The sequence below is a fragment of the Papaver somniferum genome, chromosome 6 (genome assembly GCF_003573695.1).
Source record: "Papaver somniferum cultivar HN1 chromosome 6, ASM357369v1, whole genome shotgun sequence".
Classification (NCBI taxonomy): domain Eukaryota; kingdom Viridiplantae; phylum Streptophyta; class Magnoliopsida; order Ranunculales; family Papaveraceae; genus Papaver; species Papaver somniferum.
In genome coordinates this window covers 95665419-95691966 of record NC_039363.1, presented here as the reverse complement: position 1 = coordinate 95691966, position 26548 = coordinate 95665419, and the positions used below count along the sequence as shown (strand labels likewise).

The window sequence follows — 26548 nt, the reverse complement described above, 5'->3', positions numbered from 1 at the left end:
ATAAAATAAATCTTAACTCAGGATAATAGTCACATATGGCAGATGTAAAATAAGCTGAGATATATACTACTAATTAACAATTTCTTTCGAAGATATTTTTAATATTTATATACTCGTAATGAGTATTTATTTGTAAAAAGAAATATCATAAAAACAGTTATTGTGATTGTGTTGATCCCACGACGATTTAGATTTTAAAGGTAGACGATAAGTTTAAATCGGCTCAGTTAAGACAATATGCTAAACATATGAACAAGATAAAAATGCGCCTCATATGACAATAAAAACTTCAGGTGTTCCATGCATAGGCGTCGCACGTCATCAAATATGTAATTTTCTCAATCGAAAACAAAAATTTGATAATTTTGGTGATTAACTTCTTCATTAAAATGCTTGAACACCATCTAAGCGACTTTATATCAGAAATAAGAAGTGAGATAATCATTAGATTGCGCTATTAGTAAGGATATACGTACAGTGAAAAGTAACTTGAAGTGCCAAGAAAAAATGACTTGACTAACCCAAAAAAGATTAGGAAGACTAACTGAAGCACCATTAACTAACAAATTATGTAACATAAGCTCCTTCAACCAATTTAGAGTCTTCTTCAAGGCTTTAGCTTCTGCATCTAGAGGGTTGGCTGTCCATCATGCTCTTGCGCTACATTTCCTTTTGTTTCTTGTTTAGAGTTCAGAGGTAATTAATATGATGACATAGATTAATCAGAAGGTGATTTGGACATGCGTGGTGCACTTCATCACCCCTTATCCCCAACTTTTATAGTATAATGTTCCTGGCAGACTTTGTATAATTTCAGCAACTCGTGAAATAGTTTTCTTGCCAAATTATTAATCTCCTTTGCATCCATTCATTCACCAGTGCTAAAAAAACATTACAATTTAAGTATTTAAATTTATCTATGCAACAAGATTGTCGGTATTAAAATTTGATGTATGGTCATCACAACAAAGGGAAACTGGTCTAGTGATACGATTCTCACTTAGGGTGTGAGAGGTCCCGAATTTTCGGATTTCCCAAAATTCTTTTTTGCATTAACATAAAATTCTGGTTTGTTAGATCCATAAAACAGAAGTTATAATAAAATAAAATAACTAAATTAGATATATAAATAAAAATGTATGCATATGTATGCATGGAAGTTAAACCCCCCAACTTATACAGGGAAAAGGTCGTCTAACAAGTAGACAAACCCGGAAATCCTGAAAGAATTATAAGGACTGATCAAGTCAAACACATGAAACACCAACCGATAAAAGAAAAACACACAACAGTTGTAAGAAACACAAATTACACTCTTGTTCGTAAGATGACACTCATTTAAAACTTAGTAAGAGAACATTCCTTGGGTAAACTATTCTTGAATCTTTGGTTATCTTGACAGTAGTCATAGATGAGGTGATATTTTCTAACCCATCTGAATAATCTCCTCTGATACCATGTTAAGCCATTAAATCTTTCTTTGTTCCACCAATTTGTATTACTATCTGCCCTACAAAACCGTGGATTTCCTTTCCAGACACAAGTATCAATCTTGTAGTTTCTGAAAGAAGCTATGAATGGACCTTTGGACCAATCTACCTTATCGTGTCCGCCACGAGTTGCCCAGCTTTCACCATTCCATAAACTGACTTTAAGGCTCATTGGTTGCCACCGCGGATACGCAACTCCTTTGTCAGCATGATTTTTGTAAACACTTAAATCACGAAGGCATCTACGTGTTCACAACCAAAGTTCGTAATCTAGACAGACTCATACTGATGATACATTTGTGCCGATTCCTTGGCTCAAAACCCTCGGGTTTATCACAGCCTCATCTAATAACAACGTGCGAGGCGTTTGAGCACGGGACCTGAGTAAAAATAAAGAAGACCAAACATAGAAATAGATATTCATAGAGTTTTAGACGAACGTAAAGTGCTGAAATGTAAATAAGACTGGGGTTTACGTGGTTCAGTACAAAGGCCTACGTCCACGGGGTTTGTTGTTTCACTATGTATTTGGGAGTTACAAGAATAGTCGAATGACTTTGGAGTTTACATGTCTATCTTATTGTAAAAGACTTACACTCACAATTATTCTCTCTCCTTCTCTCCCCTTATCTCCTTGATTTTTTCCGATCCCCTTTACTCTTGGTGAAGAGGGGGTATTTATAGGGTTAGAGTCTGGGACCCATCTCTGAGGACCGTTGAAACCTTATCTTCTTGTGTTTCGTGTCCGTCCCGCGGAGGTCTTCGTTCATCACTTGGTCACACAGGACCAACCTCGTTCGTTCCACGGGTTGATCGACACGTGTACTGCTCAGAGTGTTTAATGCGGGTAGTTGAGGCGCCTGCTCGTGTCAGACAAGTGTCTTCTGCCCCTGTCACATCCGTGTCAGCTAACTTTCTCTTCACCGTTGATCTTAGCTCCTTTTGGGGATGGGATAAAGTAACTCTTCGGGAGTTATTTGGTGTTCCGCGGTACATCATGTTTTGATGTGTTGGCTTGCATGCTTTACACGTATCTTCCCATATACACGTGTTTGATGGTGAGATATGTACACACAATTTTCCCCTTTTCTTCGGGCTTGAATGTTTAGTGGGTGCATTGAAGAAAACCGTCGTTGCATATTTTTCCATCTCTCCTAATAACTTCTCCTAGATGCTTGGGCACGTCTCTTATTCGTGCATTTAACTGCTCATTTAATGGGCACGCTTCCCATTCCTCCATTAATTTCCTTCTCTTTCTTTCGGGTATATTAAGGAGAGAAAGAGAATTAATTTCATTCTCCCTACAAATTTATTTCATTCTCTGTCAGTCTTCATTCCTTGTTCTTCAGCCCTTAAATTCTCTCTGCCTTATCATTCATTACGCTTGCTTCTTCTTTATTTCTGATTTGTCCTTTCTGCTGTTGTTTCTGTTGGTAAGTTTTCTTTTCTTTGTTTCCACTATTTTACGCTGTGTTGATTTGTGAATTTTCTGTTGTTGATCACATCGTAGCTTCTTATTTCTGCTGCTGTCGTCCCTTGTTTGTGATGAAGAACCTTTTTTACTGCTTGCATGCTAGTTTGCCCCTGTTCTTCATCTCAAATCAAGGAGGCCATTGTTTTACTTGTATTGATTAGGTTTTTGAGGTTAGGGTTTTAGGGAATTTCGAGTATGTATGCTAGTTTTAGGGTTTCTGTGCTTTCTTAGGTGGATTGTTATTTATGTGGTGATGTCCTTGTGTTTGTTTCTAACTTGTTTATGGTTTATCTTTTCGCAGCCATGTCTGACCGTCCGCGGCTTCCTTATCAATCTCCGGGTGCTGGTCTATCGAGATCCCCTCCACGCAGAGAGTCTCACAATGATCTTCGTGGTATTAGAGTTTCTTCTTCTGGGGCGAAGGCCTCTTCTCCTAGGGAAGAAGGTCCTTCAAAAAATCCTTCCGGGTCTCGAAGTGCTGTCGATCGTGCGGTGTCTCGTCCTCGTGATGAAGTTAGGAGTACACAGGCACCTCCTCGTGCTGTCGCTTTTGATGTTCCTCCTCTGCGTTCTGTAGTATCCGAGCAGCATCCTCTGCCCCCTCCTATAATTTCTTTCAAAGGGAAGAATACAAAGGGTGGTGTCCCGAGGGCTGAATCTTCTAAAAATCCTTCTTTAAAGAGAAAAGCTTCTGAGGCTTTCATTGGTTCATCCGATCCCGCGTAGGAGGATGAGGCTGCCCCGTCGATACGCAGCGTTTCGGTCAGCAAGAAAAAAGTAACGTTTAAACATATTGATCTCGAAGTTTTCAAGGAAAAGCATGAGCTTCAAGCCTTCGATCTTCGTTTCTATGCCCCTGAGGATGATATTACTTATGAGCTCATCTCAAAGTATCAGTTTGATGAGTTTCACTTGTTGACTACGGTTGGAGCCTTCGAGGCTGGTCTTATGCTGCCGTTGTACAAGTCCGGTGACTCCTTTTATTACGATGTGCTTGCTGGTCGTGAAGGATCTTCCACCAATACTCATAGTCGTTCTGTGTCGCAATTATCGGGGAATTATCTCCGTGCACTAAGGGAGTGTTATCTGCGGAGTAAGGGGGAGACGATGATGACGTGTTACGTTCCAAATCCCGTGGAGAGGGAATGGTATACTCCGGAAAACTTCAACAATTCCTTCGGTGATTACGTTAATAGTAGGAATCGTAAACCGTGGAGTGTTAGCCTCCGGAATCTCGCTGCTCCTCGGGGTGAAATTCGTCTGTTAAGTGATGTTAGCGATGCCAAACTGAAGTATGTTCCAGGCACCGAGGGGTCTAGTCAGCGGAAACTTTTTCCAGCACGTGAGAGGATCAAGCGTGACCATGATTATGAGTGGCACGCTACTGTTATTGAAATTGTTGGTCCTTGGGCGTACGGTTGGATTCCTGGTCCGCGCGGTTGGCGTCCTTCTGCGAGTAACAGGCCACGTGAATCTCCTCCTGCTCGTTATAGAGATTTCTGTCCCTGGCGTTTAAACTTCGAAGGCATGAACTTTCCTTATGCCCTCGACGTTGTTGAAGGAGACGAGGAGGAAGGTTCTGGTGCTATACTTCCATCGAAGGGTGTTCCTATTGTCAAGGTACGCGGATTCTAGCCGCGCTTCTCCTCCTTTAAAAGTCCAACTGTTCAAGGAAGAATAACTCTTTTTGTGGAATGTGTTGGTTTTCAGGTGTCGAAGAAGAAAAAGATCAGGCCGAAGCAGTCTTCTACCATTGTGATGGGTGAGGCTGAGGTTCATGAAGAAGTTACCAGTCCGGTAAACTAAGAGTTTGCCGAGGATGAGGAGATTACGGATGGGGAAGAACGTGCTGATACTTCCCCTCTCAATACCGAGGAGGAGGTTCGTGCGGGTTGTGATGGTGATGAGGGAAGAAACAATGCCGCGGTGGCTGACGGCGGTGTTATTGGTGATATTTCTGTCCCTGCTGGTGATGCTGCGGAGACTCTCCCCACCCTTTCTCAAGAGTTTTCTTTTGACCGGGTTTATTCCGCAGGAGAATTCTTCGATGATGCTCTCGATTTTCTTGAGGACTTCTCTCTACTTTCCCCCAATGATGATTGTGATTTGCTCGGGGGTGCTGGTAAGGAAGACGTTGCTGTTCGATACGGGGGCGCGGATGATCATGGTGCACATGTCGATGCCGAAACTTGTGCTGAAGGGGCCATATCGGAGAAGGGGAAGTCGGTGATTGACTCGCCTTCCGCGGATTTCCCTTATTCGCCGACATCTGAGGGTGAAGACGCCATAATGGATTGGCTCAAGAAAAAGAGTCTGTTGTTCGTTCCTCATCCTGCTCCGGTGGTTACTGGTGAAAAGGATTCCGATGCGTACACCCGTCGTATGATGGAACTATCTTCCCAGGCGCGGGTATCTGAGGCCTGGGGGAAAAACTTGAGTGTTCCCGAAACTACCCTTGTATCGGAGCCTCATACTTCTGTTGCGGATATGATGGCCATAGCCGATGGCTACCAATATGGTTTTCCTCAGCAACGTGTCTTGGAGGTAAGTCTTCTTACATATCTCTTCATGATGATCGAATCCTTCGGTGAAATAATGTTTGTTGTCTTAATGTGTAGATTATGAGGAGTGAGCATTGTAACCACGTGTTGTATCAGTTCTTTAAAGCAAAATATTTGAAGCTGGAGGCTAAGCTTCGTCACAGAGAAAAGGAATTATCTGCGGCTGAGGTGGAAATAGAAGAGCTGAAGAAAAGCCTTAAAGAGAAAGAAAGGCTGGGTGAAGCGGAGGCTGGTCTTCGTTCTGAGCTTGTTGTCGTTCGCGCCGAATTAGAGCAGACTCGCGGCCAAGTTTCAGCTTTCACAGGTTTGGTTATTTTTCCTCTTTTTCTCTCACCATGTGTCGTAATTCCTCTATTACTTAATTGTTCTGTCTGAGTCTCCCCACCCTATCTTCAGTGGGTGGCGTCCCCGAGCTGATATGGCTTCGAAACGAAAGGGCACGGATGAAATCTCGTATCAAAGAGTTGGTCGAGAAAATTAAGAGCGAAGCCAAAAAGTGGGACGCTCGGGCTGAGGTATGGCGCGCAAGGCATGTTCAGATAGTTGATATGCAGAATCTGTATAATCACGACCGTGCTTTGTTCAATGGTACACTGCTGTGGACACGTGAGAATCTGCGGGAATCCCGTGAGCGTGCTTCATTGTTGGAGTCTAAGATACAACTTCTGGAAGAGGAATTACGAAAGGATCGATCCCTCCCTTTTCCAGGAGTTAAGGATAGCATGTTGTGTCTATCCAGGGAAAGGGACGATGCCCGTGCCGAAGTTGGGGCTCTAAGCAAGGCCCTTGCCGCGTCCCGTGCTTAAGTAGCTCGCCATGCTGAGTCTGAGATAAATATTGAAGTGTGTATGTATAGACTTAGCAAAGGGGTATCAGAGATAAACAACGAAGTCAACCATCTTCGTCACATGGATTCGATGAAGCAGGTAGAACTAGATGTCTGTCAATTTACTCTCACCAACCTTCAACTAGATTATAAGAAACTATCAGCGGAATATGACCATCTTGATGAAGCGCGAGATGCGGTTGTTAATGAGTATGAAGAGGCTTCGGCTTGTGTCGAAGGTATAACCCTATTTCATCGAGTGTGACTGTGTCTTTTCTATGCTAACTCCCTGGTGTTGTCTTTTCAGAGCTCGAGGGACAACTCCGTGTCGCAAATGAAAAGTTTGAAAAGGCTCAATCTTCCTTAGCACGGCAGGAAGAACAGACTAATCACTTCAAGAGTTTGGCGGCATCCCGCGAGGAGGCCGTTGGCGCTGCTTCTAAAGAAGTGAATCGTCTATCTTCGTTGTTATCCCAAGCCCAGCAGCGGACGACAGTTATTATGCACAAGGCTCGGTGTCAATTGGCTGAGGAGACGAACAAGATGTTGGAGAAGATAGATCTTGGCCTGAAGACCGAGCATGGCCTCGTGAAGAACTATCCGCGTTGTCCAGTACCTGCTGCCTTGCCTGGATCTCGGTACCCTCATCTGGTGGGAGCGTCCCTTCAAGTCTTCGGAACAATCCTGCTGATGGGGCGGCATCATCTAAGTAGAGACCGCAGCTTTTTGTAGAGACCGTGGCATCGCTATCCTTCCATTAGATTTTTCTAGTATCATGTAAAAAGAATATTTTTTGATGTGTATTCTTCCTTGAATTGGTCTTCCGCTTTTTGTAATCATCCTTTATGAAATGGATCTTTTTCTTGATATACCTGCAATGTTGGTTTGTTTTTATTTTAAGCATTGTAAGGAAAGACATTACAAATCAAAGTGTTTTAAGTATTTGGGTGCGATACTGAAGGGAGGTACCTTCGTGATCGTCTTGAGACCTGTCACCCCGCTGGCGAATCCTGGGCCAGAGGATTCCCAGACGGTGGGGGCCGAGGAAACGTTCTAGGATATGGGGTTAAAATATTTACATACACCCATTCCGTCGACCCGTTGCCTTAAGATTGGTTGGGTATCTCTTTCTGCTGGGTGCCTTCCCCCTGGTCTTACACTTATGGACACTGACGGGGGAGCCCTGAGAGATTGTAGATTAACTAATTTCCCCAATATTGTCGATAGGTTTAGTTACTTGATATATAGAAAGCTTGTTTGATTGATAGGTTGAGGCCTGCAATTCCTCGTCCAGAGATAGAAACATGTAGAGTGGTCACGCTCCCTTCTTCTTCTGGTACGCTTCACGCAGTTCCAAGGATGCGTTGCCCCTATGGGAAGTATGGTTTGAGCCACTTAGCATTCCAAGGATGCCGGAGGACCTCGCCTTTCAGATTACGAATGTAGTAGGAACCGCTTCCCGCAATATCGTGTATTATAAAAGGTCCTCCCCACGTAGGTGCTAACTTTCCCCATCTCTTCTCTCGTTGATATTGTGGGATTTTTCTCAACACATACTTCCCCTCTACAAAATTCCGAAGCTTTACCTTTTTGTTGTACTCCCTTGCAAGTCTTCGTTGGTAATTTTCCATCTTCTGCAATGCTGCTTCCCTTCTTTCTTCTAGGTCGTCCAATCTCTCTAACATCATGTCTGTTGTGAGATTTTTCTCCCACGCTTCGGTCTTTGTGGTTGGCATGAGTATCTCTGTAGGGATGACTGCTTCAGCTCCATAAGTGAGGAGAAACGGGGATTCCCCGGTGGCAGATCTTCGCGTTGTCCTGTATGCCCATAACACATTGTATAACTGTTCACACCACCGTCCCTTATGTTCGTCTAATTTTTTTTTGAGGATAAGGGCGAGGGTCTTGTTGGTGGCTTCCGCTTGTCCGTTGAGTTGAGGGTATATAGGGGTGAATTTGTTCTTCCTTATTTTGAAAGCATCGAAGAGCATGTCTATGTTTTTCCCTTGTAATTGCTTACCATTATCGGATACGATTTCTGCTGGTATGCCGAACCTGCAGATGATGTTCTGGAATATGAAAGTAAACACATCCACGTCTCTGATCCTGTCTAAGGCTTTAGATTCCACCCATTTACTGAAGTAGTCCGTGGCTACTATCAAAAATCGCCTTTTCCCTGATCCTTCGATGAAAGGTCCGACGATATCTATGCCCCATTTTGTGAATAGCCACGGGCTATCTACAGAATTTAACATTGTTGCTGGCGCGTGTATCTTTTTGGCGAAACGCTGACATTCTTCGCATCGTCGGGACATTCTTGCGGCATCCTGTATCATCGTGGGCCAGTAATATCCTTGCGTTTTGGCTTTTTCGGCTAGTGATCTCATACCGCTATGATTCCCTGCGTCCCCATAATGGATGTCATTTAGAATTCGGTGCCCATATTTTCGAGATAAGCAACGTAGTAACGGTCCGAGGAAGGATTTCTTGTACAGGACCCCATCCCGAAGATCATATCTTCCTGCTTTGGAGAGTATTTTCCTAGCCTGTTTATGGTCCGCGGGTAAACTTCCCTTTTCGAGAAACGCATGGATCACCGTTCTCCAGTCATCTTCGTCGCTGAAGTCTTCGTATTGATTTTCTCTTGACAGGATATCTTCTTCGTCAAAATCGTTATGGATGTCCTCTCCTACCTGGTCTTCGGTATTTTCTTCCACTGTATCTTGATTGGTAGCGAAGGAGAATTGAGGTGTAATCGAAGGCTCGTATACCCTTGTTATTTTAATAGCTTCGATGCTTTCGTCCTTCAGCATGGATGATATATATGCCAGGGCATCTGCGTGCCTGAGATCCCTTTTGCATAAGTGCCGGAACTTGATGTTTGGAATTTGTGACGCCAATGTTTGGACCAAGGCCCAGTAAGCTGAGAGGGTGTCATCGTACACGTTGTACTCGAGCCCTATTTGCCGTATGACAAGCTGTGAATCACTTGTTAGTCTTACGTCGGCTACTCCCATCTCTATTATTATACGGAAGGCATGTACAACTGCCTCGTATTCGACGATGTTGTTGGTATGCTCTTTGAATTCTAACCTGAGTGCCTGTACAATCCTTTCTCCGGTTGGGGTGGTGATGACAATGCCTATTCCTGCTCCTTCCTTATTTTTGGAACCGTCGACGAAGACTTCCCATTGTCTTTGACTCGAGGGTTCGAGGATATCCATTGGATCCTTGCTTTCTTCCTCGGCTTCTGGTATTTCCTTAATATCATCGTCGTTGTCCAGGGGAAGGTCTGCTAAGAAATCCGCCAAAACTTGGGATTTTCGAGAATGTTGAATTTCATGAATGATGTTGAATTATTCCAGGTGGGTGTTCCACTTGGCTATTCTGCCCACTTTTCCCGCGCTTTTGAGGACTGCTTCTAGTGGTGCTTTGCATGGGACCCGGACGAAGTGAGTTAGGAAGTAGGTTCTCAGCTTTTGAGTAGACCATACCAATACTAGGATAAGCTGTTCGATCTTTGTGTAGTTCCTTTCCGCAGAATTGAGGGTCTTACTGACGTAATAGATAGGTTGTTCTATCTTCGTATTGGTTTTGACCAACACTGCGCTGACTGCGTCTTCGGTTGCTGCTATGTATAATGCCAAAACCTCATTAGGATCCGGCTTCTGCAGGATCGGAATCGAAGCTAGGTGTTCTTTGATTTTTTGGAAGGATTCTTCGCATTCTGCGGTCCATTCAAACTTGCTCCCTTTTTTGAGAATATTGAAGAAATGTCTGCATTTGTCCGAAGATCGGGCAATATATCTGCCCAAGGCTGCTATGGACCCATTGAGCTTCTGAACTTCTTTTAAATTCTTTGGGGATGGCATTTCTACTATGGCCTGAATCTTCACTGGGTCTACCTCGATGCCCCTTTTTGTTACCAAATACCCGAGGAATTTCCCTGAGGTGACACCGAAAGTACATTTATCTGGATTTACTTTCATGCGGTGTTTCCTCATTGCTTCGAAGATGTCTCTCAGATCCTTGTGGTGATCTTTGCGCAGCTTGCTTTTGACGAGCATATCGTCAACGTAGACTTTTAAGGTACTTCCGATTCATGGCCTGAAGATAGCATCGACCATTCTTTGGTATGTTTCCCCTGCGTTTCGAAGTCCGAAAGGCATTCTAGTGTAGCAATAAAGACCATGTGGTGTGTAGAACGCTGTGTGTGGCTGATCCTCTTCTGCCAGGGCCACTTGGTTGTAGCCAGAATGTCCATCCATGAATGACAGTTCTTCATATCCTTCTACTGCTTCTACCAGCTGGTCTATGCTTGGCAATGGATAGCTATCCTTTGGACATGCTTTGTTGAGGTTAGTGAAATCGATGCATATCCTAACCCCCCCCCCATTTTTCTTAGGAACGACGACCATATTGGAGATCCACGTAGGGTACTTGACCTCCTTGATGAAACCTGCGCCTAGTAGTTTTCGAAGTTCTTTTTCCACTGCCTTATGATACTCCGGCGCAAATTTTCTTATTTTCTGTCTGAAAGGTGGCGTGCCTGGTTTGATGTGCGGCTCGTGTTGGATTATTTTTGGGTCAATCCCAGGCATATCTCCTAATTTCCAGGCGAATACATCTGTGTATTCTTTAAGTAACTTGGTCAGGGAATCTTCTCTCTTTTCGTCCATTATGGTACCTACTTTGATCATCTTCGGGTTTTCCTCCGTTCCTATGTTGATTTCTTTTACGGGCTCTACTGGCGTGAAAACCGGCTTCGGATCCCCGAGGACTGGAACGTTCTTTAATTGCTACTTGGTATGTTTCTGTCCCTCGTTGGCTGCTGAAGTACTTGTCTTTGTGTTCCGGACATTATCATCTTTGGTCAAATCCCTTCCTGTAGTTTCCTTGAGGAACTGGTCTATGGCCTTCTCTTTCGCAGCTTCTTTATTTTTAAGTCTTCGGGTTTTGTGTTGCTTTTCTTGTTCGTTGTTGATGCGATCCTGAGTGGCTTGGCACTCTCTTGCAGAGACCCGATCTCCCTTGATTTCCATTACTCCCTCAGGTGTAGGGAATCTGAGATATTGGTAGTACGTTGCCGCCACTGCCTTGAGTTTATGTAACCATTTTCGTCCAATGATGGCATTGTAGGGGGACGGGGCGTCCATTACGCTGAACCGTGTTTCTACTTTCATGGGTCCGGCGTCAACCTGCAACACGATGTCTCCCAATGGCTTCGTGGGTGCTCCATTAAATCCGTAGATGGTGTAATAAGAGGTCATTAGCTGTTCTTCATGGAGCTTCATTCGTTTGAATGCATCGTAGAATAGAACGTTCACTGAGCTTTCCCCGTCTATGAGGATCTTTTTAAGGTTACATCCATCCACGGGTAGTGTGAGGACCAAGGGGTCGTTATGGTCTTCCATATCTTCGTCGATATCTTCAGCATCGAAGATAATAGGTGAGTCCATCCACTCTTCATGTTCGTCCACCTCTATCCCATCGATCTTATACAATTCGCATCGGTCCTCGAACTGCTTCCGTAACCTCTTTCCTATATGTGCTGTAAGTGAGGGCCCTGCGGTTTCAGAACACGAGATGGTGTTGATTGTGTGGTTCCCTTATGGAAGTTGGAATGACTTGGTTCGTTTAGATCTATCCTCTGCGACATCCTTTCGTATGTAATGTTTGAGCTCGCCCGCATCAATCAATTTCTGGATCATTATTTTGAGGTTTTTACATTTTTCGGTCTGGTGCCCGTTGAAACAGTGGTATTCACAGTAATCTTTGGATTTCTCGGTTCTTGGGGGTTGTTTTCCCTTAGACCATGGCCATTCCAGATTTTCCCTTCCTTTGATCTCTCGCAGGATCCGAGCATAGCTAGCATTGAGCTTTGTGTAAACTTGATCTTCGAACTTCCGATCGTCTTTTCGCCTTTCGTCCCTTCGTTCTTTCCTATCTTCGTGAGGTCGTTCCATCGAGCAATTCCTTTTGGCTCCAGTGGTTTGTTCTGCGGAATTTGTACGGTGAGTTCTCTGTGGGTACGCCCTCGGGTTTTCACGCTGGCGAGCGTGTTTTTCAATAATTATTCGAAGATCCCCCTCTATCTTAGGCACGCTTCCATGAATCTCAACAAAGAGTGGACTCATTCGGTCTAATCCCCACTTGTAGCAGTTGATACTTACCACCGGGTCCACACTTCCTATGGCTTGGCAGACCTTGTGCCATCTGTTGGTGTATTCCCTCGTGGTTTCCTTATAGCCGATTTCCAGTGAAAAGAGCTTATCCATTCCAGTATTAACAACCTTGTTGTATATGTAAGTTCTTAAGAAATTTTCTGCGAGTTGGTCGTAGGAGTGGATGGAGTTTGGCGGCAGATTATCAAACCAAGACAATGTCGATCCCTTCAGACTCGATGGGAAGTATCTACAGAGTACTGCGTCGTTCTGGCTCCATCTAGCCAGTACACGGTTATAATACCGAATGTGTGCAGCGGGATCGCTGGATCCGTCATAGCATTCGAATGTCGGGACAGGGCATTTGAGTGGAATAGGGGTGTTGGCCAGGCGATGAGTTAAGGGAGTGGAGTTAGCCTCTCTCATGACCTCTTCTAACCTTCCTCCGCCTTGTCTACTTTTTAATTTCCTGATCTCTGCCATCATTTCATCACGCAGCTCTTCCATCGCGCGGTGGTGCCCTACGTTCCTCTGCTCGTGATAGCTTGACTCTCCATCGTTATAATCTGGGTCGGATGCGCTACTTCCTCTGGCCGCGTTTCCATTGGCTGCTACGATGACTCTTCGGTCTCGGTTTGGTTCTGGTGCCTTTGAATTTGCTTCATCGAGTTATTGGCTCGTCTTTGTGCCTAAGGCAATCCGGTCTATTAAATCCTGGTTTTCTCTGGCCAACAAAGCCATAGCATCCGCGTAAACCTTTTTGCTTTTCTTCAATTCTTCAAGTTCGGCCATCAATCGGTATGATTGGTTCGACCCTTGATTGGGAGTCCCAGCTCGTGCTATTACGGCCATCGTGCCTTCTTCTTCTATGGTTTGTACTAAAGGCGGGGGAGGTTCAGCTTCGATTGTTGGCATTCCCAGATCGGGCGGAGTGCCCATCTGCGGTGTTAGAGCCACCTGCACAGTTTGATTCAGCTCGTTGGTTGATGGCATTCCGAAGGTTGGCGGATGCGCGGGTTGGTACGTTCTGGATTCATCCACCCTTTCTTTTGGTTGGTGAAATTGATTCGTAGCAAGAGTTTTCATGGCTTCCGTAGTCTTCGGGACTACAGCTGTCGTATTATATTTTGTTGCCGCTGCTCTGAGGGCCGCGGCTGCAACAGAGTTAGCATTCATAGGCGAAGTGATTTCCGCAGTGTCCTGTCTCTGACTGGTCATTTTGGCTTTGTCTCCTTTCTGCTTGCTACGGGTGATGACCGGGGTTGTCCTCGGTGCTTCCTTCGACGTGGATCTGGATTTTCCTACTTCTTGCATCTTTCTGCACAAGGGAATTTCAAACAGCGAGAAACAGAAATGTCCGTGCGGATCGGGTTAGTTTGCGAAAATTCCTAATTCCACGACAGGGAGAAACTGCCCGAGGGCCACAGAGAACTCTTAGGGAAGCTCATTTGATTAAAACATGAGTTAAAGTATATGGATTAAATTCTTATTAAAAGTGAGGATTCATTGAAAGTATGAGGAAACGCGAGAAAATCCCTTTTAAAACTGCACGTAAATCCTTTGAAAACTTACGAAAACCCAACGGAAAGATAGGTCCGTACGAGATCTAGAAAAATGTAGATCCGTGGATCTAAGTAATAAATCTTTTAACCAGTATACGACGATACTGTCGGTAGTACCGAAGACAACGGGTGCGTTTTTGAACATGGTAAAGTTAATAAAAGATAGATACTGTTAAAGATAATGAAACAGAGCAATCTTACGCTAATTTAATTATGAAATCACAGGATAAGATAAATCTTTTACCGGGACGAAGTCCCTGTTTCTAGCGCCAAATTGTGTGTACATATCTCACCATCAAACACGTGTATATGGGAAGATACGTGGAAAGCATGCAAGCCAACACATCAAAACATGATGTACCGCGGAACACCAAATAACTCCCGAAGAGTTACTTTATCCCATCCCCAAAAGGAGCTAAGATCAACGGTGAAGAGAAAGTTAGCTGACACGGATGTGACAGGGGCAGAACACACTTGTCTGACACGAGCAGGCGCCTCAACTACCCGCATTAAACACTCTGAGCAGTACACGTGTCGATCAACCCGTGGAACGAACGAGGATGGTCCTGTGTGACCAAGTGATGAACGAAGACCTCCGCGGGACGGACACGAAACACAAGAAGATAAGGTTTCAACGGTCCTCAGAGATGGGTCCCAGACTCTAACCCTATAAATACCCCCTCTTCACCAAGAGTAAAGAGGATCGGAAAAAATCAAGGAGAGAAAGGGAGAGAAGGAGAGAGAATAATTGTGAGTGTAAGTCTTTTACAATAAGATAGACATGTAAACTCCAAAGTCATTCGACTATCCTTGTAACTCCCAAATACATAGTGAAACAACAAACCCCGTGGACGTAGGCCTTTGTGCTGAACCACGTAAACCCCAGTCTCATTTACATTTCAGCACTTTACGTTCGTCTAAAACTCCATGAATATCTATTTCTATGTTTGGTCTTCTTTATTTTTACTCAGGTCCCGTGCTCAAACGCCTCGCACGTTGTTATTAGATGAGGCTGTGATAAACCCGAGGGTTTTGAGCCAAGGAATCGGCACAAATGTATCATCAGTATGAGTCTGTCTAGATTACGAACTTTGGTTGTGAACACGTAGATACCTTCGTGATTTAAGTGTTTACAATTTTTGTAAACTCTGATTGGCACCCTGTCCACCAGAAACCTACAGAGAAATATGAGAACATTTGGTAGAAGTTAGTTCCATCAAATATAATTACTAGTCAGTGGCGGAACCAAAAATTAGCACGGAGGGGGCTAAAAACAAATTTTATAAATATGCAGGACTTAAGCGGACTAAATACAAAATATAAAGGATAAAACTAGGGATATTTATATGGATAAAATCAGGAGCAGACCCAAGATTTTGTGTTGGGTGAGCTAGATTCTCTCGTCTGTCAAGAGAGTTCGGTTGTATATTCATAATGAAGTCCACAAACCTTTCGAGTTGAGCATCAATAGGATTTTCACGAGAAGTTCTAAGAAAATATCAATCAAATCAATACATTCGAATATTGTAAACTTTTGGCGGTGGCAAACTGAGCTAAAATTTTAGTTAATTCTGGTGTTTATTAGCCAGTGAACTTGATAACCAGTGGGCTAATAATTGAGTTGCTGGGCTAAGTTCAAAAATCACCCAAATAAGTATCCTAAAAATAAAAAAAGTTCTAGCCAAAATAAGGGACGGGCTCTCACTTAGCCCCTTGCTAGGCCCGTATAAACTTGTCATTATTTACTTACACAATTTGGTGAAGGTTCCATAGGATTGAGTATGTATGGAAGTCTTTTGTTGGATCAAACCACAAAAATATTCTCTCTTCCCTGTCATCAAACCCATCTGCGAAAACGTTCGTTTGAAGGATATATGGCTTCCCACTAACATTACCCATGAATTCAAAATCTATCTCGTCTCGATTAGGTTGGTCCGACGTCAGCTGCATGTCAAATGGTAACCATATTATCAACCTGTGTCTATTGGCTGTAACCTGTGTAAATGGACGATTCTGATACAGACTACAGAGTCACATTCCAATGATCAGGTTTTAAGTCCTGTAATTTTTCTCTAATTTATGTCGGATTGGCTTCTTCTGATCTAACACTGACGGTATCAATTCATGTTGCCAAGGGGAATGAGACAAGCTGGGTCAGCCAGGAATCCTTGGTCATGAAAGCATTTCAATGCATGCAACATGGCTCGTCCAAACTCCAAAACGGCAAATCTTGTAGGCAGTCAAGTGTGCTTTTAGGCAGGCAGACCACAGCCGAATGATTTCAGATTGAATTGCTGAAAGAGCTAAGCTATCAGAGCCCATAGGTACGTACAGCAGCAATGCTTGTGATAGTTTAAGGGCCAGTGCATCCACAGGTTATAAGCTTAGCTCCAAATGCTTGCACAACCAGGGGATTCGTAGATATGATTTTGCCCCTAAAAGGCAAAAAGAACATGGAAAAAACAAACGCCTGAGATTCTCTTTGAAAGACGTTTTTTTGTTTTGTTTTGTATTATTATTATTATGAACCAGGTTCCGATTTCTTTCAGAAAGTTCTTGAAAGATTAGGACCACGACTGACAAACAGTAATGTATGCTTTTGTATGGTATTTACATGACATACAACATTGATGATGAATACTTAAAAGTTACAAAATAAATGAGAACACAAAACCCAGCTAATGGAAGAGTCTACCCAAATCAATTCAAGTTGTTTATCAGGATGAGGGTGACTGATTGCTTGCGAACAAAATTTAAGACTCGATGGATCTGCGAGCACATCGGCGGACTCTCCTGCAAATATCCCAGACTTGAAAAATTAGTGAATACTGAATCTAGATTGGAGATATAGCTAAGGCGAAAATCTTATTAGGAAGTCTGTGAACCTGTTGTAAGATTGTATATCATGTTGATACATCTGAGCAGCTTCAGGATTTGCAGGACTAGCCGGATTTGGGTCAGTAAGTAGAGACTGCAATAATTCAACAGTCACCAAAAGAAAAAAGATTGTAAATGAAACTAGGAAACCAGATGACTGAAATTTTAATTTGCATGTGTGATAGAAAACTAACCTGAACTGACGTGAGAATTGTGCAAACACTGTGACAGGGTGACCATGCGTCCTGGATTATGTCCATGCAAAGTGTTCCATCTTGATAAACTGTCAAGATAGCATACCGGGGAGGGTAATTAGTCACAGCTCAGAATTTAGTGATACATTAATGTGAAATGAGGAGAATATTGATATTGTACAAAATTAGAAGTCAAACTTTTTTTGTATTTCTCTTTCTTTCGTTGTAAGATGCAGCAACAAATTTTAAGCAAAGGAATCAAGAAGCAAGAGCACTTTCTATTCACCTCCGAAGAAGGATAGGTTCTTGGCCTGTTGGCCACATTCTTCAAATTTTAAGAACGTGCAAAAGCATATGTTAACTAATACAAAAAATTTCAAAATTGTGTTTAGGTTCATTGAGCAACGGAAAGTTATTATATTATACAAGGAAAAACTAGCAAACTCAAATACATGAACCTTAACTAGCTTCAAAATACTACAATCATATTTGTAGTGCGGCACTGAGGCAGAGAAACCTAGAAAAGGACATTCGGCTACACAGTTGAACATGTCTTTGGAGTTCTGTAAGATAAAGATTGATACACAGTTCCTATACTACTTCCTGACAAGCAAAAGATCCTAAAGAGAATCATCAGTTTTAAAACTAACAACTCCTGGCAGCCAAAAGGAACCTTCCTAAATGGAGACCCATGCATTAGCAAAAAAAACTTGGAGGCAAAGAGTTTGGATGTGGGGAGGGATCAATTAGAAGTATCCCGGACGGGCCTTGACCACCATTTCTGTAGGGTCTCCTCAGAAATGATTTAAAAGATGTCATTTTATCCGACTAATCGACATGATGAGTGGACCATCACTCAAAAAGTCACCTATATCATTCACTGCACCTCCTATATCGCTAGACTTGATTGGCAATTGGTAGAAACCCAAAATGTTTTCCTTACAAAAATTGATCAAAATTTGACTCTTGCAGTGGCATAACAAAGTTAGAGTTGCAGAACAGTTTCCTATGTTCTCTAATCCTTATCCATTCAACTAGTGGTTATTAAAAAATCTCAATTCCAACGATTTTTCATTTGTGTGATCTTGCATTTTCTTGAACTAATGTTAAAGGAGACAACTAATGGGACGCAACTTAGCAATAAAAACAATCTAATAAAGGTTAAACATAAGACAAATTTCCAATCCTTCATATCTTATTCTACCAAGCTCAGCATGCAACCCTTTGACTACCTATATTATTAACTAAACAAGACGCCAATAACCACCTAAAATTAGACTAACTGCAGCAAATACACACAATTCAAGCAAGAAACATCAATCTATAGATATGCAGCATCAATACAAATTACCTAAACAAAACTGTATATATAATCAGATCCAAATAGCTGCAAATGAAACGAAAATCCTACTAACCATTAGGATGGAAAATTTCACATGTAAACCGAACACGAGGGGGCTTTTCCGGATAGCAATCTCCAAACGTCAATCGTAATCCAAAAACACCACCTGAATTTCCCATAAAACAACAGAATTCAGCAACATAATAATGAATTTCTCATAGAACACAGTAAAATAAGACTAGATCTGTTGAGTGTTTACCTTCCCAAGGGGTTTCATCTGGACCAAATATTGTAGCGCTCCAAACAAACAAATTCTCATCAGATAAAGGACTTGCACTACATCCCTGATTCAATACTGTACAAAATTCATTTCCGATTTTCACTATAAAAGCCCTAATTTTACAAAAACACAAATTCAATGAAAAATTAATCTGAAATTTAACCTCTGGAGGTTCGTTAATGATGGATTTAAGATCTGACATAAGTCGAAGCTGTGATGAAGAAGATGCCATGATTTATTGAGAAATTCAGAAACAGCCCCCTGGAACTCAGTCTCTCTATCGAAGATTTTGAAGATTCTCAGAACCTAACGATGAGAGAGAAGGAGAGGAGGTTGTATGTGAGTGAGTAGGTCTATTTGCAAGTAAAGTAAGCTCTCGATTTTTCCCTCCTCTTTTCTTTCTACCATATTGGAGCAGACGAAGCCGGTTAATAAAACCATTTTTACCAGGTATTCGAGGTCAAACTTTCAAATCAACATTATGTGTATTTAGGGCTATTCCTGTAAGCGTCTGATTTTGCCATTTTAGCATCCATTATGTGCATGTTAAAGTACAGTACACGTTTATTTATGTGCCAGAAATACCACATAGGCATACACGTCTGAGTCTTTAATGAATGATAGAGTATCCATCATATATGATCATAACATCGATCGTTGGTCATTCCAGTACCAACGATAGTCACGCTGTCGCTTGCTGAGAAGATCATCACTCAGCAGTTCCTCATCCAACTGCTACAATTTCCCCCATTTATAAATACTCAATTTCAAACTCATTTCAGTTCACGCCAGAATTTCTATATTTCTCTAGAATTTCTCAATCACCAATTCTTTTCAGCACTCTTCCAATTCTTCAAAGAGCAAAGCTGATAATTTGAACACGGCTGAGTTCATAGCAAACCAACGTGCTGCCAAAAATCAAATAGTTGCTAATCGTACAAATGTGCAAATTCAAATTAGGAGGCGATTACTAAAATTTACTACTGAGGAAGATGGATGTATTTGTAGGAAACTAAGACTATATTCGCAAATGCATTCCATTCCCAAACATTTTGGGAAAGGATATTTGGAAAATTTCAAGAACAAGCAATGAACCCCAATAATCGTGATGTTTCAGGGTTGTCTCATCGCTTAACTATAATGAATAAGGAAATTAGAACATAACTTGTTTTACTTCAGCAAGAAGGTCCAAACATGAAGGGTGGTGAACCATGATGGAACTTGAACAAAGATGTCGTGCGGAATATCGTCGCATCAACGGAAAAGACTTCCAACTTGGAAGCTGTAGTTCGAGATTTTAAGAAGGTTACCCAAATATAATCCAATATTTATGTTTTAATTTCTTAATTGTCAACTTAAGTCTAAGTATTATAAGTTTTAATATTTTTCTTACTTTAGTTTAAACTAAAATGTAACTCTAATTAAAATGTAAGATTGAATTAAGAATAAAATTAAGCATAATTTTCAATAATACGAGTCAAATTTTCATATTCATTAAACTTAGAATTAATCATTAATAGTCATTTTACAATACATAAAGCTATACAACAATAATTTGAAATATAGACTTTAAAAATAAAAATTTGGATAATGTTTTTTATCTTGTTTATCTTCTTCATTTCACAAAACTTCCAATCAATGAGCTCATGAACGGAGTTTTTTTCTTCTTTTTATCTTCTTCTTTGTCTTCAAATTTGTTTTGCCTTGATTTTCCTTGCCTTGAACTTTTCTTTGCTTTTTAGTTGCGGTTTGACTTGGTTAATATCCAAAACGTGAAAATTTGGATTTCCTAAATGCATGAGCATAGGCACTAAAAACGGCATATTTTATCATCTTCTCTAAAGATTTCCTTTTCTGCACATGTTAACTTTTTATTTTTATTAACAATCAAAAGAGTCTGCATAACAGGGAAGAGCCCAAAATGTACATTAAAGACTGAAATAACATACTCAGTAGGTGATCAACAGATTCCTCTTCATGATGACAGAGTGCACATCTACTTTCAGTTATCAAACATCCTCTTCTATTTAGGTTATCTACTGCAGGCAAGGCATTTTGCACTACAAGCCACATGAAAGAAATTAATTAGGCTCTTGCTTAGCCCGTATCCTCTTCTTATAAGGAAAAGGATGTACCTGTTGAGCAAGTAAGTGTTGGCTGCACATCTATGAGGAGCAATACTTGACTGAAAATTTCTGATTGAGGCTAGGAGCAGGAACAATACCTGACTTTAACCTTGCTAGTTCTTGAATTTCCCACTACTAAAACTGGTCTTCTAAATTCTTCAGCTTCCATTATGCAACATCTCATTGGAGTTGAAAGATAGAATGAAATTCATTTTGGAGAGAGAGATTTTCTTTTCCTCAATAATCAAAATTGATTCTTTTTCGTCTTCTTCGGTTTAAGTGGATATCGATGTAGAAGATAATCACCCGGTAAAAAGAATATATACAATGGAAGATAGATGCAAAATAGGAAAAGAATTTATCAAAATATAATGAGTGTAACACTGGTTAATTGTGAACTAGATCAGAATAATAGCTGACTTTAACCTTGTCAGTTCTTGAATTGCCACTGTTTATTTTACCCACTCTTGAGGTTCATTATCCTTTTTTTTCAATACGAAAAGTGAGATTTTATTGATTAGGATGAAATTACATAGACAGACTATCATTTGTCAATGTTGTTTCCAGCCAAGAGGGATTAATATCTAGCCATTCCTCTAACACTGAAATAGATAAAGCATGCTTAGCTAGTGAATCTGATGTATTGTTTGCATCTCTATGAACAAAACTACAAATCCAAAATTCAAAATCTTTTAACAAGAACTGACAATCTTGAATAATATTATTATGTAACCAAGCAACTATTCCTTCTTTGCCATTAATGGCATTTTCTACGTTCTGACTGTCTCCCGCTATATGGATTTTCCTAAACCCTTTTGCTACTGCTCATTTGATCCCTTCAACGCTGCCAATGCTTCAACCTCCTCAGGTTCTAACGCTTTGACTGGTGCACTTCTAACTCCATTGGACGTACCTGCATTATTTCTAGATATTAGTCCCAGGCCTGCATTGTTGGTATATCTACAAAACACATCGTCAAAATTAATTTTTATCACATCAGGTTCCAGCCTTTTCTATATTCTTGAGACAACATTATGTCCAGTCTCATTTCCTATATTCACCATTGTTTGAACTCTACACCAGTCATTCATGTGGGAATTCACATTTCTGATAACAGTGGCACAATGCACCTGTAAATTGTCAAAGACAACATTGCATCTGTGTTTGAGAACTTCCCATATAACAAAACAAAATTTATAAAATTGAGGTATATTACTGGGCCTAGCTTGGATATCATTATCAAACCAGGAAGCAATCCATTTATAGATATCCTTAACCTGAATATTCAACAAAAGATTTAGATCAATAGTTCTTAACACATTCATAGTAACAGGACATTCTAATAACAAGTGCTGTAATGATTCAACAGGATTGGTACAAAGGGGACAACAAGAATCAATGGTAGGATTATGCCTAGAAACGTTTTCTCTGACAGGCAAACATTTATGTAAAACCCATAAAAAGTGTTGAATTTTTATGGGAAGTTTTGATTTCCATAAGGCTTTCCAGTTTATAGTATTTCTCAAAGAAGAGATCTCAGTAGTGTCATTCAAGATTGCTCTATAAGCAGTTTTAACCGAGAATAAACCATCTCTAGCAGGAACCCATCTAATTCTATCTACATTGTTGTATGGAATCCCAATTCTAAGAATGGCATCTACTATGTTATTGTCAAATAGAGCTTGCAGAATTTGGAGATTCCAAGTCTTAGTATCACTATCAATAAGTTGAGAAACCCACTGCACATTAGCAGACACCAAATTAGATCTAGGAGAGGTATTAAGTGATGGAATCCATTTATCCTTCCAAATTGATATCATTGATCCATCACCTACTTCCCAGCAATAGTAATTCCTAATAGTTTTTATCCCTTCACAGATTCCTCTCCAAACCCAACTTCCATGTTCATTCAAAGCATCAATTAAAGGATTAAAACCAAGAAAATATTTGTGTCTAAATATAGAGGAGCATTAAGAAGAATGGTTTTCTAGCATTCTCCAAGCCAGCTTTGCTAGCAGAGATTGATTCAAGATTTCAGAATGTCTAATATTAAGACCTCCTAAATCTTTAGGTAGGGAAATTGTTTTCCATTTTTTAGGGTAATAACCTTTATCACTACCTTTTTTGTTACACCAAAAATCTCTCTGAACAGCATCAATTTTGTCAGTGATCTTTTTTGGCATTTTAAAAACAACCATATGATGGTTTTCTAGAGTGCCTAGGACAGATTGCGTCAGAGTGGTCTTACCTGGTTGATTGAGAAAAATAGATTGCCAAGTAGCAAGCCTGTCTGAAAACTTATCAACAAGAGGAGCAAAAGATTCATTCTTACTCCTATGGTGTAAAAGAGGGACACCAAAATACTTATCTTGCAGAGCCATTCTTTGAATATTCAGAATTCCAGCAATTTGTTGTTTAGTGTTATCATGCACTTTGCAACTAAATGATATTCCAGACTTATCAAATTTTACAGACTGACCAGAAAACTTACTGAATTGCTCAATGATTTTGGCTAAAGAAACAACTTCATTGGTTCTAGCTTTAGCAAATACTAAGCAATCATCTGCAAAAAAGAGGTGAGAAATAGAAGGACTAGTTTTTGAAACAGTAATACCATGAATTTCACCTTTTCTTTCAGCAACATAGAGAGCTCTAGACAAAGATTCCATACAAAGAATGAATAGATAAGGACACAAGGGATCACCTTGTCTCAAACCTCTTTGAGGTTTGTAAACTTCACCAGGATATCCATTAAGAAGAATTGAAGTAGTCACAGTGGAAATGCATTGATGTATAAGAGCACACCAGTCATCATAGAAGCCTAGACTTTTCATAGAAGCAATCAAAAAACTCCACTCTACCCTATCAAAGGCCTTAGACATATCTAGTTTAATAGCGATCCAACAATCTTGTTTCTTAGTTTTTTTCATAGTGTCAATTAACTCATGTGCTATGACAATATTATCAGTAATCATTCTACCAGAGAGAAAAGCAGTTTGAGATGGGGAAATTATCTTATCAATTAAAGGCTGTAGTCTATTTGCTAGCAGTTTAGAGATCACTTTATAAGTGACATTACATAAACTAATAGGTCTAAAGTCTACAGGTCTAGTAGGACAGTTCTTTTTGGGAATAAAAGTGGTAAAATTGTGGTTTATCTGCTTGAGGATATGTTTAGAATGAAAAAATGAACGCACCATTTTAACAATATCATCACCAACAACATCCCACATCTGTTGATAAAAGCCATGAGGATACCCATCAGGACCAGGAGTGGTCCATGGTTGCATGTTAAAGATTACATTTTTAAGTTCAACACTATCATGAATTCTAGTAAGAGCAATATTATCAACATCCGAAATGCAAGGAGAAACAGAATCAAAATACTCAGAAGGATCATCAGGCAAAGAAGTTTTACTCATATTAAAGAAATGTTCTTTAAGAGTGGCAGCAATATCATTCCTATTTGTAACCCAAACACCCATAGAATTTTTCAGAGTATCTATATTTGTTCTTTTTTTCCTGAAGTTTACCTTATTATGGAAGTAGGCAGTGTTTCTATCTCCATTTCTAAGATCCTCATCTCTATTTCTTTGTTTCCAAAAATCAGCTTGAGCATCAAGCCAATAAGAAAGTTTTTCTTCAAGTTCCTCTAGGGGTTCATTCTGATTACCAATTCTATTACCAATAGAAAGAGCTTCTATTTGCGCCTTAATCTTAGATATTTGGGTATTTATATTTCAAAACTATGATGGTTCCAATCTCTCAAAGCTTTCTTGGTATAATGTTGACTTCTAGTAACTCTATAAGCATTAGAGCCAGGTTCAGAGACATTCCAATTATTTTTAATGACTTATTTATATGAGGGATCTTTAAGCCAAGTCCTATTCATTCTAAAAGGCTTATAAGTGCTATTCTGAATTCTGTCAGTTACTAGTAAAATAGGACAATGGTCACTAGCTAGGGGTATTAAATGAAAGCAAGTTGAGTTAGGAAAATAATTCATCCAACTTAAATTATAAAGAACCCTATCCAGTCTTTCTAAAATAAGTTCATATCCAGTTCTCCTATTTGTCCAAGTAAAGGGATTACCAACAAAAGACATACTATGCAGGCCATTAGAGTTTAACAGTCTATTAGAATCATCTAAAAGAGACTGAGATATTAAGTTACCCCCTTCCTTTTCCTCTTGAGTGAGAACAAAGTTTAAATCACCTACAACAATCCAATGCAGATTTAGGTGACTAGCAGCAACATTACTCATATAAGCCCATTGGGTATTCCTCATAGAGTCATCCAGAGCACCATAAATAAAAGAAAAGAGAGAATGATTGGTCCTGACATCAATTCTAATTTTGCAGTTGATAATATTGAATTTGGAATTTGGAATTTGAAGTTCTACTCCCTCCTTCCACAATAGACAAAGACCACCAGATAATCCTATTGGTTCAACTAAGAACATATTAGGATATTTTAAGTTTGAAGTATAGTTTTTCATTTTTTTCATTTTTTTTTGGTTTCAATCAAAAAAATGACGTATGAGTCATTGGATCTAATAAGGTCTCTAAGATGGTTTTTAGTGTTTTTATTTCCAAAACCACATACATTCCAAGACAGAAATTCCATGATTTCTAACAAGTTGACAGAAGATTAAAATCTAAGAAGTTTAAAACTATTTAGAAGATTAAAAGGATTTTTTACCTCATTCTCCCCACCAGTGATTCCAGGCTGTTTGTCCGACTGCATGGTCTTAGTTGTTGCTTGATTACCTGCCTTTCCATCAATGTTATATACATTACCATTCTCCTTTTCAGCAACTTCAGCTTCTTGATTGTTGTGCCCAAACCTTTGTCTCTTACCAAGCCTAGCTTGAGATTCATCTGAGACAGCCTCAGTAATAAGCTTGATAGAAATTCCATCTTTAGGAGGGATAAAAGTATTGATTCTACCATTCCTCCTAGAGTTTTGGTTAGGAGTTATCGAAGCACTAGGTTTAGCAACAATCACTTTCTTCAATCTACCAACACCTTCAAATGGTAATGGCTTATTGTGGAGAGCTTCCACATATTCAGAAGCATCCTTGAAAGCTCCTTCACAATGGTTAATGATGAGGCATTTTGGGAAAAGTTTTCTAGGTTTTTTTTCATTGAAAAATCTTACCCATTTCGTTACTCCAGAAGCAGTGACATCTAGAACACCCCTTCTTAATGGTGTTAAAAGATCTATCTTGACATGGACTTTCACAGGAACACCTCCCACTGGTACAGTATTCTTTGGCTCAATTGCTAAAACTTCTCCCAGGAGATTACCTATTTCTTCCACTGCTATCACATTCATATGATCCGGTTGGAGATACTGGAGTTGAATCCAATAAGCTTATTGAGACCAATCTAGTTCTTGATGACTTGAACCATGAAAATAATCATAAAGAATAACCAAGTGCCCGTCAACATTCCAGGGTCCTTCTTCAATCACCTTATCCACCACCTCCTTGTTTTTCAACTTAAAAATCATTACATTAGGATCGACTTCAATGATTTTAACATATTCTAGTGGAATAAAATTCCAAGTGAACTGAATGTTTTTTTCCACTACTCCATAAGACGTTCTTCCTTCTATGATAATCTTCCCAATCAAACAAAAATCCCATTC

The 26548-nt window shown here is 40.4% G+C and overlaps 2 protein-coding genes across 2 annotated transcripts; both read right to left on the bottom strand.

The window, feature by feature from the left end:
- Positions 1 to 1338: 1338 nt before the first annotated feature.
- On the bottom strand, positions 1339 to 16027 carry LOC113291141 (probable xyloglucan endotransglucosylase/hydrolase protein 10). The gene is made up of 4 exons (XM_026540707.1): positions 15828 to 16027; positions 15231 to 15252; positions 10310 to 10314; positions 1339 to 1714 (listed from the first exon to the last, which is right to left on the bottom strand). The coding sequence occupies exons 1-4, from the start codon at positions 16025 to 16027 to the stop codon at positions 1339 to 1341; spliced, it is 603 nt and encodes a 200-aa protein (XP_026396492.1).
- Positions 16028 to 16553: 526 nt separating this feature from the next.
- LOC113285917 (ubiquitin-conjugating enzyme E2 1-like) lies at positions 16554 to 19172 on the bottom strand. The gene is made up of 6 exons (XM_026534656.1): positions 18934 to 19172; positions 18750 to 18834; positions 18564 to 18656; positions 17149 to 17237; positions 16963 to 17048; positions 16554 to 16870 (listed from the first exon to the last, which is right to left on the bottom strand). The coding sequence occupies exons 1-6, from the start codon at positions 19000 to 19002 to the stop codon at positions 16831 to 16833; spliced, it is 462 nt and encodes a 153-aa protein (XP_026390441.1). The 5' UTR covers positions 19003 to 19172; the 3' UTR covers positions 16554 to 16830.
- Positions 19173 to 26548: the final 7376 nt, after the last annotated feature.